This window comes from Strongylocentrotus purpuratus, unplaced genomic scaffold, assembly GCF_000002235.5.
Source record: "Strongylocentrotus purpuratus isolate Spur 01 unplaced genomic scaffold, Spur_5.0 spur5_scaffold_4, whole genome shotgun sequence".
In the NCBI taxonomy this organism is placed as follows: domain Eukaryota; kingdom Metazoa; phylum Echinodermata; class Echinoidea; order Camarodonta; family Strongylocentrotidae; genus Strongylocentrotus; species Strongylocentrotus purpuratus.
Window position 1 is genome coordinate 24,303,750 of NW_022145610.1, and position 15,332 is coordinate 24,319,081.

The following is a 15,332-nucleotide window of genomic DNA, read 5'->3' on the forward strand; positions in this document are numbered from 1 at the left end:
ATGAGCTACTTGAAATTAACTAGGAGGTATGCGCGTATTGGGGAATGTGGCTTGCTGCTCTACTTTAAAAAAAAAAAAACTTCCCATGACATGTAATGAGTGTTTAGTATACATTATATGGGACGTACAGTGATAGATGGAAAGTTATTTCAGTATATTCGAAATGACTTTTAGGTAACTCCTTTTTCCTCCCACTTCATCAACATTCATTCATTTCATTTCATCTACATTATTTCAAGAAATGCATTCAGAAAATGAAGAAGAAAAAAAGAAACGAAAAAAATAGGTGTAAAGAAAATATTGTCGGCGAAGCATTTGTCGTAGTACTAGTAGCATTTGTAGTTTATGGGACACTTTTTGGGCGGAGCAAATGTCGTATGAGCAAATGTCGGCGGAGCAATTGTCGCTTCAGGCGGAGCAATTGTCGGCGGAGCAATTGTCGGCGGAGCAAATGTCGGCGGAGCAAGTGTCGCTTCAGGCGGAGCAAATGTCGGCGGAGCAAATGTCGGCGGAGCAATTGTCGCGTTTTGCGGAGCAATTGACGGCGGAGCAATTGTCGGCGGAGCAATTGTCGCCGGAGCAATTGTCGGCGGAGCATCTGTCGGCGGAGCAATTGTCGGCGGAGCAACTGTCGGCGGAGCAACTGTCGGCGGAGCAACTGTCGGCGGAGCATTTGACGTCGGAGCAAATGTCGCGGAGCAAATGTCGCGGAGCAATTGTCGCGTTTTGCGGAGTAAATGTCGGCGGAGCAATCGTCGGCGGAGCATGTGTCGGGTTACCGGAAATTGACAAAATGTAATGGTATACAGACTTTGAAATTTAGATGGAGGGATAGAAGGGTGTTCAGAGGTAAAGAAAGATAGAGGGTGGGAAATAAAGAAAAAGAGAGAGAGAGAAAGAAAGGGAGAGGAGGGGTAGGGGTATGGAGTTTTATTGATAGGAATTAAAGTGAGGCAATAATACTGTTGAAACAAATAAAAATACTTATTTTTTTCATTAAAATTTGTCTCGTTAGCGACACTGTAAAAAGCGGTATTTTTCAAGAAAGTGCAATGCGAATGAATGAATAACGTAGAATCTACGTAGCAAATGACGTTATACTGTACTAGACTACGTAGGTCTACTTTGCACTGCACTGAAACTGAAACCCGTGTGTGAAAATATTCGAATGGTTCTTTGATGAGTTAACGTAAGTCTATCTCATGAACTTCTGATACCGGTATTCTTTTAAAATTTCACATTATGCATTTACCAAACATAGATCTAAATGATAGAGTCTGTTTTTGCTGCAGAGTGTTGTGGTCGATGCTATCACTCAGCTCAGCTCAGTCAGTGCTCGGTGAGATTGTTTCATTTCATGTTTGAAGTTTGAACTGAAGTTTGAGTGCGATTGTGAATTCGAGTGAAACTGACTGTGCATGCAGTGAGAGTCGAGAGTGAGGCCTGAGGTTGAGAATCGACATGAATGATTGAATCACATATTACATAATCAAATCTTAGTGAGGTGTGCATTAAGTTAAGCGAGATCGAGAGCGCCAACTAGGTGATCAGGGTGATAATAATATGAAATATGGAACCCAAAAGTGCAAAACTGGTAAACAAACCCTAAATTTTTTTTTTTTTGGTTCTTGCTGAAAATTAAATGCAAAGATATGCGCGGTATACCTAGACGGAGTCACCTAGACTACACAGAGCTACCAAGTGTCACGCATTAGGTGTGACATCACGCATTTCGAGGGTCTAAAAAAGCTCTCACGCACGACGCGCGCGCTAGATTTAAAAAAACGCTTTACCTTACACGTGTGTTATACCCTCGCACGTGCGCTTGCGCGCCGAATCATGAAAATGTCACGCATTGCGGATCTTTGAACTTGGCGTCTCTGACTTCATGGAAAATGTTTTTGCGTTGCCAAATCCTTAACGATAATAGCGACTAGTTTAGTATACAAAGACGCATGCACAGAAATTTAGCGAACTCCCTGTACGCAGTAGGGGCGCTGGTCCGAGAATAAGGATCATCCTCATAAACAAGGATTGTCTTAGTAAACTCGGACAGACGCGTCCGTAAAAATAAGGATCGTCCGCATTTTCGCAGATGTATCATATTTTCGATCCGCGCGTTGGCGATGCGAAAAACTGAACTTTGCAAGATTTTCTCGATGCATTTTACATTGACTTTGTTCAGAGACTTTCTCGTTATGAGCGATAAATCCTCAGGAAGGCCGACAACCCATAAAAGTAGAAGGTAAACTGGGGTTATTTTCTTATGCCGAATCCATTTTTCACATAGCCAGCGCGCCTTTGCGTTTTGGCTGAAAACGAAATGCAAAGATATGCATGGTATACATGGAAAAAAATATTTTTGCTTGGCTAATTGTTAAATGATAATTAATAGCAATGAGTTTAGTACATGTATATGTATACAAAGACGCATGCACAGATGTGTAGCGAACTTACTGTTCGCTCGCCTTAAAAAAAAGATTAAAAAATTATAATCTGGGATATGTTTTCTTCAATCTTTACCAATTTCATGAGAATAAAGAAGAGTTTTCAATTTAAAAAAGAAGGCCCCCATCCTTATAACAACAATATTTGTTTAACTTAATTTAAATAAAATGATAAGTGGAGTGATTGAGTGGTTTCATTTCCCACGTCACCATAATTAATGCAGACTTGGAATATCTAATTTTCTCCTGATGGTAAATCTTCCCCTGCCCAGGTAATGCAATTTCAAAGGAATCAAGTAATCCTTTACTCATATCCTCACTTACAGTTACAGTTTCTGGTAAATACTAAACCTCCTTTGAGGAAGAAGGCTGCCTTCAGCCTATGGGCATTTTTATTGATTACATGAAAATTTTCAAATAAGAAATGCTGAATTTTAAACTAAACTATTTGTAGGAAAGCTAAAGCTAAGAAAAATTGAAGAAAGCATAGAATTAGTGAGCATCTAATTAAGAACTGATTCATCTTTTGTTTGTTTGAATTGCCTTTTCTATTTCTTCATTTTGTTTCTTATTTCATTTAGACTGATTTCAGGTAGCAGTGTTTGACCAGATCAGCCTCCGAAAGAGTTGAAGTAGAAACCAAGATGGGGGATGAAGCAGGACCGGCAGAGCGAGAAGTTGCAGTAAGTACCGTAGGATGGGCAGTCCAGACTTTGTTAACATTCTATAGCTTTTCACAAATTTGCAATGGACTGATGCATTCTGTATTCTATAAAGTCTTGAATTAGATAAATACATAATAAGTACAATGTTAGACTGCATGTAGGAAAATGTAAGAAATCAGTGGACGAATGTTTTTGGAAATATCAGGATGACCATATTGAACAATAAATAAAAATAGGAAGTTAAAAATAAAAAGACATGTTTATGTGTATACTGTGAACATCCTAAGAAAGTATGTATTTCAGTTGATTTTTTCTAATTGACTTTTTTAATTATGTGCATCCCTAGTCGCTTCGCTTCCAGCAGCTATGTCGCCTGAAGATCTTTGACGAGATGCCAGAGACCCTTACACCCCTTGAGAGACTCCATCTTCTTGTCGTGTCCAACAAATATGGCTTTACTTTCATCGGTTCAGATACAGGTAAGACAAGACTGTAATCAGGTTCCCATTTTAATGCCCTTAATCTGCATTTATATTGCACACATACCTTTCAAGAGGATGCTCCAAGCACCTACAAAGTGTTATTATTACACTGGCTTTATCCCACATGCTTTAAGGTGCTCAAGGCATTCAAGGAATAGATTACTACCAGGTACTCATTAAATAAACCTGGGTGGAGAACGACAAATGTAGATTATTGTTTCGTCAAAGGACATTAGTGCTGTGGTGGAACTCGAACCACAAACTTTGTGATCCACAGTCTGATGATTTATCCACTGGCCCGAGACACCTTTAATCCAGGCCCTGATATACCTTTATTTCACACTCTTTCATGCCATTTCAGGCTTTTCATTCCCCTCATAGGCTTAGAGTGAACCCACTGGTTGCTAGTACCCATGTGTTTTGTTCCTAGGGAATGCCTTAGAGTGAATAAATTAAGGAATTAACTTAAAGAGATAATGCATTTCATATCTCTGAATAATTGTAGTTCTTCCACTAGAAGCAATATATATAAAATGACTGATTGGTCCAATCTTTGTCTTAATAATTATGCTAATGTTTATCTAATTATATCCTGATTTTTGGACTCTTATAAAACCCAGGTGTAAAGATTTTCCAGACCACAGAACTTGGCAGACTTCATGAACTCAACAGAGAGTCCACAGGGGCTGTTGGTAAGTAAATATGGGAATAGGATGTGTTAATTCTACATTCCCCATTGATCATTTCAATTACATTGGTCTATATCTCACCGCTGCCATCCTTTTGCAATGAATACAGTGTTCAAGTGGCAGGTCACCATGGGCTGGTTTGTAGCCATACTAATGCAATCTTATTGTATTGTATTTCTTTTATCAAAATAATAATGTCCTAATAGTTCTTTGCGCGGTATGCAACTCTTAGAGTAAATGTTGTTTTTATATGCAATTATTTTACTGGTATGTGTAATTTTTAACATTTAATTCTTACGTTTTATAGGAAAATATTACATTTCATAATAGATTTTGATTGGAATTGGCATGTTATTACTGTCGGTTGTGGAAGTCCCAGATCATTATTCCATTAATTATTGATGAATTGAGGTCAACTATCCTTTTTTTTTCTTATTTCAAATCTCGACAGTGAGTGATTATGACTGCATCAAACTTACTCTTGGTACCAGACCCCTCCATTTGTCACTCAACAACACAGAGCTAATCTTGTCTGTTTGCTATCAACATGGCAACTACCTTGTTCTCAATCTGTACGATGTCAGATTGGTCACAAAGAAAGTAAGTCATTTTTTGCAATCTCGTTATATCTAGCGCCTATTACTTTCATTCTTTCTTATTCCTGAAGTCGGATCTAATAATTATGTTCACCTGAATGTCAACAATTCTCCTTTTTCACGAAGGATTTCATATCAGACTCTGTCTTGAGTATTTCTGCTGACATGAATAATTGGCTTGTAGGCCTATATCCAGTTTAAATTTGTACAGGTCTTAGGTGGAGGTCCTTTACATCTATTACCCCCATCATATTAAACTGCCTCTACAATAAGAGCTAAAAGTTGTCTTATTTGATCACTGAGAAGCAAGCCCATTTGAAGTGTTTTTATGCCTCCGTTACGAAGTAGCCGGAGGCATTATGTTTTCGGGTTGTCCGTCCGTCCGTCCGTCTGTACGTACGTACGTCTGTACGTACGTACGTACGTCCCGTTCTCGTGATCGCGTTATCTGAAGAACCGATTGATGGATTCCTGCCAAACTTTGGTCATGTATGTATCTTGCAGAGCCGATGAACTGATTAGATTTTGGGGTTACGAGGTCAAAGGTCAAAGGTCACAGGGCTCATTATGTATGCAAAAACAGCTCGTGATCACGTTATCTGAAGAACCGATTGATGGATTCCTGCCAAACTTTGGTCATGTATGTATCTTGCAGAGTCAAAGAACTGATTAGATTTTGGGGTCATGAGGTTAAAGGTCAAAGGTCACAGGGCTCATTATGTATGCAAAAACAGCTCGTGATCGCGTTATCTCAAGAACCGAGTGATGGATTGCTGCCAAACTTAGGTCATGTATGTTACTTGCAGAACCGATGAAGTGATTAGATTTTGGGGTCACGAGGTCAAAGGTCTAAGGCCACAGCGCACATTATGTATGCAAAAACAGCTTGTGATTGCGTTATCTCAAGAACCGATTGATCGATTGCTGCTAAACTTAGGTCATGTATGTTACTTGCAGAGCAGATGAACTGATTAGATTTTTGGTTCATAAGGTCAAAGGTCATGGGCTCATTATGTATGCAGAAATAGCTTGTGAACACATTCTCATTAGAACTGACAGATGGATTACTATTTAACTCAGGACATCTTGCAGAGCCAATGAACTGAGTAGATTTTAGGGTCATGAGGTCAAAGATCAAAGGGTCATATATGTATATGAGAAATTGCTTGTAATCACAATATTCTGAGAACCTGTTAATGGATTACAATTGAACTTGAATTCTAAAAATGTGTTCTGTTTTGGTTTGTAAAATTGCTCTATGACGGAGGCATCATTTTCGACTGCGCGCAGTCGAATTCCATCTAGTTACTATTACTACAGATGCAATATGAAATGTTTTATTTGCTTCTTCAAGCTACCATGAAGTCCTGTCAGGAACTGGAAAAAATGCTGCATGCTTATTTTAAAATAATGTTTCATAATCTACAAAACTTCCAATCAACTATGGTTGTATGCTTCCTACAATTACCAAGATCATGGATAGATATGTTTCAAGTCTCACCCGTGTAGCAGTTGAGTATCTTTCACTATCATTTTGGTTGATAATGATGATAATAATATTCCTGTAATATAGTGCTTAATACAATGTCTCTAAGCGCTTTACAGATATACTATTACCCCGGTCATTGGATTCAGTGCTTGCCCGCACACACTGTGTGCACAATCTCCACTCCCTGGGGAGCATTACAGCCAGGCGTTACTTGACGCTCAAAAACTGTTTGACCAACAATGACGGTTGCATCCTACCAGAGACTTATTTTTCAATATGTCCTTTGCTCTATTGACAGAACGCATCGCCAGCTGCCCCCTTCATAACTTCCATCCTCTCCCAAAACCCTGAAGTCAAGCTGGTCAATCTGGCCTGGAATCCAGGCTTTGAGCCTCTAGTTGCTACATGCTTGTCGGACGGGAACTGCACAATATGGGATAGCTCTGACAAGCTACTCAAACCCATGGCACGTCTGCCACTGGATGTAGGTGCCACAGCAGGTATGTGTAGAGTCCCTCGGATAGGACGTTAAATAGAGGCCCCGTGTACAGGAGAGTCACCACCCTTGCATGTTAGAACCCATTGCACTATTCGTATATGAGTAGGGGGAAACCCTGGTGTAGGGGTCCACCTGCACACCCCAATCAGGCTGAGTATATACAGCATCTGCAAGAATCTTCAGTGTTGAAGGAGGCAGATTATTTGAAGAAGAAGAAGAGAAAAGGTCCTTTATTTTGTTGTTGACAGTTGCAGCAAAAGTAGACTCTTCTGAAGTAGAATGTTTTGAACTGTGAGAAGTATTCTCATTACTGGTAGTTGTCTTATCATATTTATTATTTCCCTTCTTTTACTATTTTTCTGTGTCGATCTGATGGTCCTGGCATTGTAAGCCAGATTTGTACAATTTTTGCACTCAAAGCTCTGTATACGTTTTACAAATGAATTTAGATCACTTGCCAGGATACAAATTACTTTTCACCTTTTAAATGTTTGACATTCCATTACTGGATAAAGACACTTCCCCACATGTGAGCTTTGTTAGTATATTGCTATTAATCGAAGAAAGTCTTATAAAAATGTGTAAACTGTACATTGTCTTTAAAGGTGTAATTGTGTTTAAAAATGATAGATCTGAGATGCATGGCCCTACATGATATCAGTGTCTGTGATATGGTGTAAGATTGAAGCCCTAAAAAAAGAATTGCGCTTCAAAATGATCAAATAGACTGTAGTGTTCTAAAAACTGTTAGGAAAACGCAAATTTGTATTTCGATTTTCAGTCATAAATATCTTGATAATCAGACAGGCGATGGGCTTGTAAAAGTCATAGGATTCCTGACTGACCTAAAGGTTTATAATTATGATTGCAGCATGAGCTAAATCCAAGATTTTGTTTCAGAATCTGAGGCAATGTTACTGAGTCACTTTAATATTATGGGTTTATTGAAATAACTATTGTGTTCTTTGAACAGTTTGCTGGTCTCCTAAAGGAAAACAGATGGTTGTAGGAACAGCCAAGGGGGAGCTCAAACAGTTCAACCATGCCGTTGAAATCAAGAAGCTTGTTAAGGCTCCTGATTTTACCCAGGAAGCAGTCAGAGGTTAGCTATTAAACTTTCATTTCTTACACATTTGATAATGATTGTTTTCTGATTTTGTGCAGGTGAAATATCTCAGATTCTTTAGCATGAATAGCCAACTAGCTTGTGACATCAGGAGGGGGGGGGGGGGGGGCGTTTCACAAAACTTGTCTTCAGTGACAAATGACAGTTTTTGTTATCAGCTACTGAAATCCTTGCTTCTGATTGGTTATCAGCAGATTTGTAACTAATTTTAGTATTTTGTCATTGAAAAAAGCTTTGTGAAACGGGTCCCTGGATTCTTCAAATTGTAATGCCCAGGGCTGATAACCTGCAACTTGCTCCTGGAATTAAAGTAAAGATTTATACTTGGGTATTGAAGTAAATTGATGCTTCAAAAGTATTTTTAGACACAACCAAGCGTCATGCTTAGCACAAAAATAACTTAGTGAAATACCTACATGATTTTTCAAAAGCTACAATTTTTATATTGCATAACACTCAAGGATTAGGCAAGTAGAGCAACCATTATTCCATCTTTGTACATATAAATGATATGCAAGTACTAGTTCTAACATTTAAATTAAAGATTGACACCAGTAGGGTGGAAAGCCTTTGATTATACTTCTTCTAGTTCAGTATGCTGCCATAATGGTCATGAAGCTGGGCATCGTTTCACCAAACCCTCATAAGAACAAGTTGAAACACTTGTTATCAGATTCAATTTCAATGGGTTGTCTGCGAAGTTGTACTTGTGACGGTTTCATGAAACGCTACCCTAGTCTATGCTCTACTCCTAACACAACATTTACTTTTATTTTGACCTGGGGGCGTTTCACAAGACTTGTCATTAGTGACAAATGACAGTTTTAGTTATAAGCTACTGAAATCCTTGCTTCTGATTGGTTATCAGCAGATTTGTCACTGATTTTTGTCATTTGTCATTGAAAAAAGGCTTTGCGAAACACCCCCCCCCCCAGAGTCTACCTCATTGTGGATGCTAGTAATATATGTAGTAATTAAAGTGGTATCCCATTCAAATGATTTGTTTTCTTTCTCTGCTATAGTTGTTGATATCTACTGGTTGTCAACCTATATGTACATTGTGGCCTACATTGATGCAGAGGAGTCCTTACAACCAAACATTGTGGTCGTCCATGCTCCGGTGAGTAGGACTTTTGATATTCATTTTGATTTTTTTTTCATTATTATTCTTGTAAAACATACATATATATATATATATATATATTTTTTAATGTTGGTATTTCTCTCTTGTAATCTCCTTTTTCATAATTTTTTCAATTTAAATTTTTGTTGAAATAAGATAGATTAGTGCAGCATAACTGTCTTATTACACTTTTATCATTTTTATCACCATCAACATCATTATCATCATCATCCTCTTTCCCATCCTCCCCCCCCCCCTTCCCCCATCCTCCTCCGTATCACCATCATCACTACCATCTTTATTACATTATCGTGAACGCAATCATTAGCGATAGAATGTGAAGTAAAAGATAGCAGCAATTTATTCCTTGCCTTGCAGAAAGAAAGACCGGTGAGCTACATCAATTTTGAGGACATCTGTTTTGGGAGCTGTGAGGATAGAATTGCCTGTTACTACATGCACTACATTGATAAGTGGTGAGTTACTCTTATCCTGTTTCTAAATGATGTTCTTGTTGATTATATTGATGTTTATATCTTATGACCGATGATAGAGCAGGATTCTGCTTGTAAAAAATTGATCCAGTAGCCTTTAGCTTTTGGTCTCATCCAAAGAACTTGGTAGTGAGGATTAGTGCCTTACCAGAGGGCACTGGCACAATTGTTCGGAAGCCAGGAGCCTATGAATTCCTATTTTTTTATCCTTTTTTTTTTTTTTTTTTTTTTTTTTTTCTTTCTTTGTACTGAGTATTGTATGCCTTCTTTAGAGAGGTATTGTACAGTAAATGTTATAAATCATGGGCAAAAACAATTTGCAGCATCTTGCACTTTCATTGAATACCTTGATTTGTTTGCTTTATACATATATATTCATCATAATCTTTCTCAGGCAGGTATAAGTTGATTGACTTTATGTGGTTGTGCCAAAGGAATATCATGTTGAACTCTTTTTTTAATCCACTTCTCTTCATCTTCCCATAGGCAATTTGCGATCACTTGCTCAAGCAACTCCATGGACGGCGCTGTTCTCGGGAGGCAGCAAGCGAACAAGGACTTGTGGGAGATCTGGACGTTGGATGATGCAGCGAGGATCGAGGTGCCGCTGTACGACCACGAGGAGACCATGCCCCTGGGAATGGCCATGGATTACACCTCCCAGATCAACATCAAGATCAGTGAGTGCTTGGGATATGTTCCTGTGTTTGTAAGGATGGCACCGGTGGGATATAAACATGTTAATTGTCTAACTTTTGTTTTTAAGTGGCCCAAACATTGTGGAGCGTGTGTGCAGCGCTTTGTGACTGCAAGGAAAAGGCGCTATATCAAATATCTTTTGGATTGGATTGCATTAGATTAATTATCTTGCATCTAAGAGTTGCTATCTCTGCCTTTCAAAGAAGAGCTCATGTGTTTGATTCCAGTTTAACCTGATTTTGCAGAAATGGAAGTTGATGATATCTAATGATTCCCATCTTAACAGCCTTTTATTTATCACCGATAACAATCACTGTGAATGTAAAATAGGTGTGTTGAAAAGAAATTGGTGCTGAAGGATTATTTGCATAAATCAGGAGCAACATCGATATCTGATATCTTTATTTCATTTCTGATATCCCTCCCAGAACAACACACCCTCCCCCCTGCACCCATTGTAATGGTTCTGTCCAGTGAGGGGCTTCTTTGCCCGTTTTATGTGATCAACCTGGAAGATGGAGAGGGTATCACTAAGAAGCCACAACCATTGCCAACAGGAGGGGAGCGAGTTGGAACAGGTAATAGATTAGGAGAGAAGGGTAAATGTAAGATTAGAATAAATTGAAATTGGTTTATTTGCACCAAGAAACATATCTAGTAGCTGTAGCCCTTAGTCCAAAACTTAAAAACGATAAAATCGCAAATTAAATTATCTTTGTAATACATTTAAAAGGACATCATACAATCTTTGTAAGAAATTAGCATCAGCATCAGCGTCAGTGTTCTGAAGTAAAAGGTAATCCTGTTGAAAACTTCAGGTCCTTTCCGTTGTTCCAACCTAACTTATCGTGAATGCATGGTGGATGGACGTACATGTATTACAGAAGAATTTGATTTGGGAGAACTAGTTTGTCCGACGTATTTTTAAAAGAATTGAGTGACGATGGAGGGACAACAGATATAGAAGGACTATTCCAGGACTAGATCACACTCTGACTGAATCTCAAGATTTTAATTTTCAAAATTATCCTTCAGTAGTGATGAAGCATGTGTAGATTGTGACTATTACCTGTAGATATAACAATGGGGACACTTTACATAGGACAAATGATAAATCAAGTGATTGAAGGTATAATGATAACGTCTGTTTGGAACCAGAAGGGCGCTAACTCCAATCATTGTACATTGATGTAACTCCCTTCTGTCTCCAAACAGACGATAGGTACCAAAATATGTGTATATCTTTATATTGGTGCAGAATGATATTACATGTGGTGTTTAATACACTGTGTCAATTCATTAGGTACTGCAGTGCAGATCCAACCGCAAGCAGCAGCAGCGAAACCTCCGCCAAGCTTCGGCCAGGCACCAGCAGCCTCTTCTCCATTCATGGCCTCTGCCCCAGCTGCTCCTGCTGCTGCTAACCCACCCGGCACTGCTCCCACCACGCAGTTCTCTGCCTCAGCCCAACCGGCGTTCGGCGCACCAGCAGCAGCAACTGGCGGACAGCCCTCCATGTTTGGGGGGTTCAGTGGTGCGACAGCTGGTGCCTCATCTGCAGGTTTTCAGTTCAAGCTCCCTGCTTCCACGACATCCTCTGCTCCTGCTAGTTCAGGGGCCCAAGCATCATCTGCCATAACTACTCCAGTTTTTGGAGGAAGCAATTCAACTCCCTTTGGTAAGTATTCGTGAAATGTGTACTAGTGAAATGTAAAATGGTGATCTGTCACAATCTTGAGAATAAAGACTGGACTGTGATGGGACTACTTGTCCCTTTTTCAAATCTCCACTTATGAGTTTAACATCCTTTGAAGTTGATCTGCATTGCAATATTTTAATGGCAACCGGGACTTGGTAGGGTACATTGTTAGCTAGTGATTTCTGTTGACTTTTATCATAAAACACCATTTATTCATGGGAAAAATCAAGTGTCTTTGTTGTTAAAGATCTTTGGGCACTGTCTCATGAAACCGTTGTCAGCCAAATTCTTGGACATCCTATCGAAATTAAAGCTGTAAAAGTTACACGCCTTTCAATGGAATGTCAACAAATTTCATGAGATGCTACCCAGCTTTACAATTTGCTTTTGTGACCAATGATTCCCAACTTATTTCAACTTCCACTTTTCTTCTTTAAAAGGTTCTGGAGGAGGGTTCTCCTTCAATACTGGCCAGACCAGTGCACCATCATCCTCTGCAGCCCCTGCCACACAGGCCAGTGGGCCCAAGGGGTTTTCCTTTGCAGCGCCCTCTCAGTCCGCCCAACAACCAGCACCATCCACTCAAGGATTCAGCTTCAAAGGTACTTTAGCTATCCTTTTTTCAAATCTTTTGCAAGTACAGTCAAACTTGTCTACAGCGACCACCCAAGGGAAACTGTGATTGTTGTAAGCAGGTGGTCACTAAAGCAGGTTTGCAAGTATCATTGTGAGTTGGACTGGTTCGACATACAGCAGCCCACTGAAGGCAAAACAGATTTTTCCAGAATATGATACAAACATAAAGCCAACAAGTATATTGAAGGACTGTTAATTTTGAAATTAGGCATGTGTGGTTGAAACAAGGTACATATTCTCATTTAGAATAGACTGATGGGTCTGGCATCATATGGGGAGAAGAGAGCTGGATTATGTTTTGGGAGTAAAGCATGGGTTACAGTTCCATCAATCAAGTGAGAAAATTCTCAAAGCAGATATTTTTTCATGCTGTCTGATCCTCTAATCCTTCACATCTTACATTGCAGTGGTTTCTGCTCCTTCTGGCCCATCAAGCGCTGCACCTGGCAATGCCTTTGGGGCTTTCTCCAAGCCAGTCACTACTACTGCAACTCCTGCACCTAGTGTACAGACTACACAGTCTTTACCCAAACCATCTCAACCTGTTCAACCTGACCAACCCAAAGGACCTCCTAATGTGACAGCACCAGGAGGTCTCGGAGGCTTCGGGCAACAAGGTCTTTTTGGCAAAGGCCCACCAAATGCAGTTGCCCCTGGATTGTCCGCTGCACAGTCCCAAGGACAGCCAAGTGCATTAGCCTCTGAAACATCGACTCATCCAGCACAGCTAGGCAGTGTACCAGGAGTACCAGCACCAGTTGCAGGATCAGCTTCCCAAGGGGCAACCTCAATTAACAGCAAGTTCACTGTCCCTCAGACAGCTTCAGCAGGACCATCCCTTTCCGTGGCGCCCGCCTCAACAGCAGGGGTTGCGCCCACAAGATCAGCCAGTGCTTCCTTTGGTCCACCTAATGCTGTCGCACCTGATCAAGGACTATCATCATTCAATGAGGCTAAACATAGTAGGGATCAACCAGATGCCAGGGCAGCTGTCGGAATGCCACTTGCTGCCGTGCAACAGACTCCAAAGGCTTCTGGAGATGCTATTGACCCTACAAGAATCTCTGCAACTTCTACTCCTGCGGCCAGTGCTAAACCTGTCACTGCCGCTCTGCTCTCCAATATCAAAGAAGAGGTAAATATTTAAAGATTAGTGTAATGATCCTTTTTTTTTAGTACAGTGGTTGGAAGTTAGAAGGGATTCCAAGGTTTGTATCTTCTATAAGGCAACTCCAATTACCAACAATGCATGTGTGTTCTCTGATCTAGGAAGTAAAGCTGTATTAAAGTCCCCTGGTGCTGTTCCTACTAATAGGCTGGATATCAAGAAGGGTCAGATGCACGGTGGCTCACAAAATTTAAAAATTTTCGGGGGGGGGGGGGGCTAGATGTACATGAACCAGAAATATCAATGCAGACCTCCAGTGAAAACTCTATTATGTAGCCTTTCGCACATCTGTCTATCATATCATACCTACTTTTTAATCATTTGCTTTCAGGGGTCTTTCCTAACTAATGGATATCTTAACCTCCTGTACAACTGAAAGTTCTATTGTGCATTGTTGGAGGCTTCATAATGCAGAGCTGCCAACCATTCCGTTTTTCCAGGAATTATTCTGTGTTTTTTTTTCTTCACAAAATACATTTTAAAATAATTTCTATAATTTTTTCTTTTCTTTCTATTACTGTCCTAAAATGTTATTTTGATCACAAAGTCAATAGAAAATAAGGTTAAAACCTGCTTGTAAGAGAAAAATATTCTCAAAAAGAATGAAACACCGATTAATACCAAAATAACAACACAATACCTACCGGTACTTGTAAATAAACTATAGGTCCTAACATGGAAAAAAACTGCATGATAGGAATGGACATTTCTGCATTGGAAGTGTGTCGTGCGTGGTTGTACGTTTCGTTTTAATAAATTCCTTTTTTTTTTGCTTGAAATAACATTTTTCTTGCCATCATGGTACCTTTTTGGGGTCGCACAAGGTTGGCAGCTCTGATAATGCTCATTTCTGTAACTCTGCTCCTTTACACAGATGGAGCATTTCACCAAGGAATTGGCTGACCTCAAGGCCAGGGCTGCAGCAGGCCGCCACACTGTCGGGTCGACTAAGGATCTCCAAGAAATCTGCAAGGGTGTCGATGACCTAGCATCTTTCAAAGAGGAAGTGCTCGAATGTACAAAGGTACGGATGGATTTGATTACTTTTTCTGTGTTTACAATTCTGTGTTTGATACAGCAATAAATAAACATAGCTCAGGAGAGAAGTTGTGCAAACTTTTGATGACGGGACAGAATGATAATAATAACTAATGATACTAATAACAAATCTGTTGAACACCTTTATGCAGTGATCTACCATTTTTTTGAGTATTTAGAAAAAAGAAAGCTAAATAAGAGGGCAAAGAGTTGTCCTTTGTCATCATATATAGTTTTAGTCTCCTTGATCACTGCGGGTAACTGTATTCACATCTTCAGATTTTGATGTTGTCAAAGGCATTCTTTCTCTGAACTTAAACCATCTAAGTAAGCACTGATGAAAGTGATTCATTTCTATTTGGCCTTAATAATGAGGTCAGTGAACAGAGCTTAGAGCTGTGAAGTTGGTTGGTAGAAAAACACACATGTGGAGCCATAGTAGATAGCAGTTGCATCCATTTTGTTTCAAGTACATGTATTTC

General features: G+C 39.6%; 1 protein-coding gene across 3 annotated transcripts in view; it reads left to right on the top strand.

The window, feature by feature from the left end:
• Positions 1-1,063: 1,063 nt before the first annotated feature.
• The window catches only part of LOC589755 (nuclear pore complex protein Nup214), a 39,266-nt gene continuing 24,997 nt past the window's right edge, over positions 1,064-15,332 (top strand). For all 3 annotated transcript variants that reach the window (XM_030997406.1, XM_030997407.1, XM_030997408.1), the window contains exons 1-15: positions 1,064-1,189; positions 3,029-3,130; positions 3,459-3,591; positions 4,215-4,286; positions 4,735-4,883; positions 6,667-6,868; positions 7,841-7,969; positions 9,016-9,113; positions 9,495-9,592; positions 10,097-10,290; positions 10,738-10,887; positions 11,613-11,987; positions 12,449-12,610; positions 13,052-13,779; positions 14,687-14,836. In XM_030997406.1, coding sequence (XP_030853266.1) covers positions 3,092-3,130; positions 3,459-3,591; positions 4,215-4,286; positions 4,735-4,883; positions 6,667-6,868; positions 7,841-7,969; positions 9,016-9,113; positions 9,495-9,592; positions 10,097-10,290; positions 10,738-10,887; positions 11,613-11,987; positions 12,449-12,610; positions 13,052-13,779; positions 14,687-14,836 — 2,679 coding nt within the window. In that variant the 5' untranslated portion in view covers positions 1,064-1,189; positions 3,029-3,091. The remainder of the gene's footprint in view (positions 1,190-3,028; positions 3,131-3,458; positions 3,592-4,214; positions 4,287-4,734; positions 4,884-6,666; positions 6,869-7,840; positions 7,970-9,015; positions 9,114-9,494; positions 9,593-10,096; positions 10,291-10,737; positions 10,888-11,612; positions 11,988-12,448; positions 12,611-13,051; positions 13,780-14,686; positions 14,837-15,332) is intronic.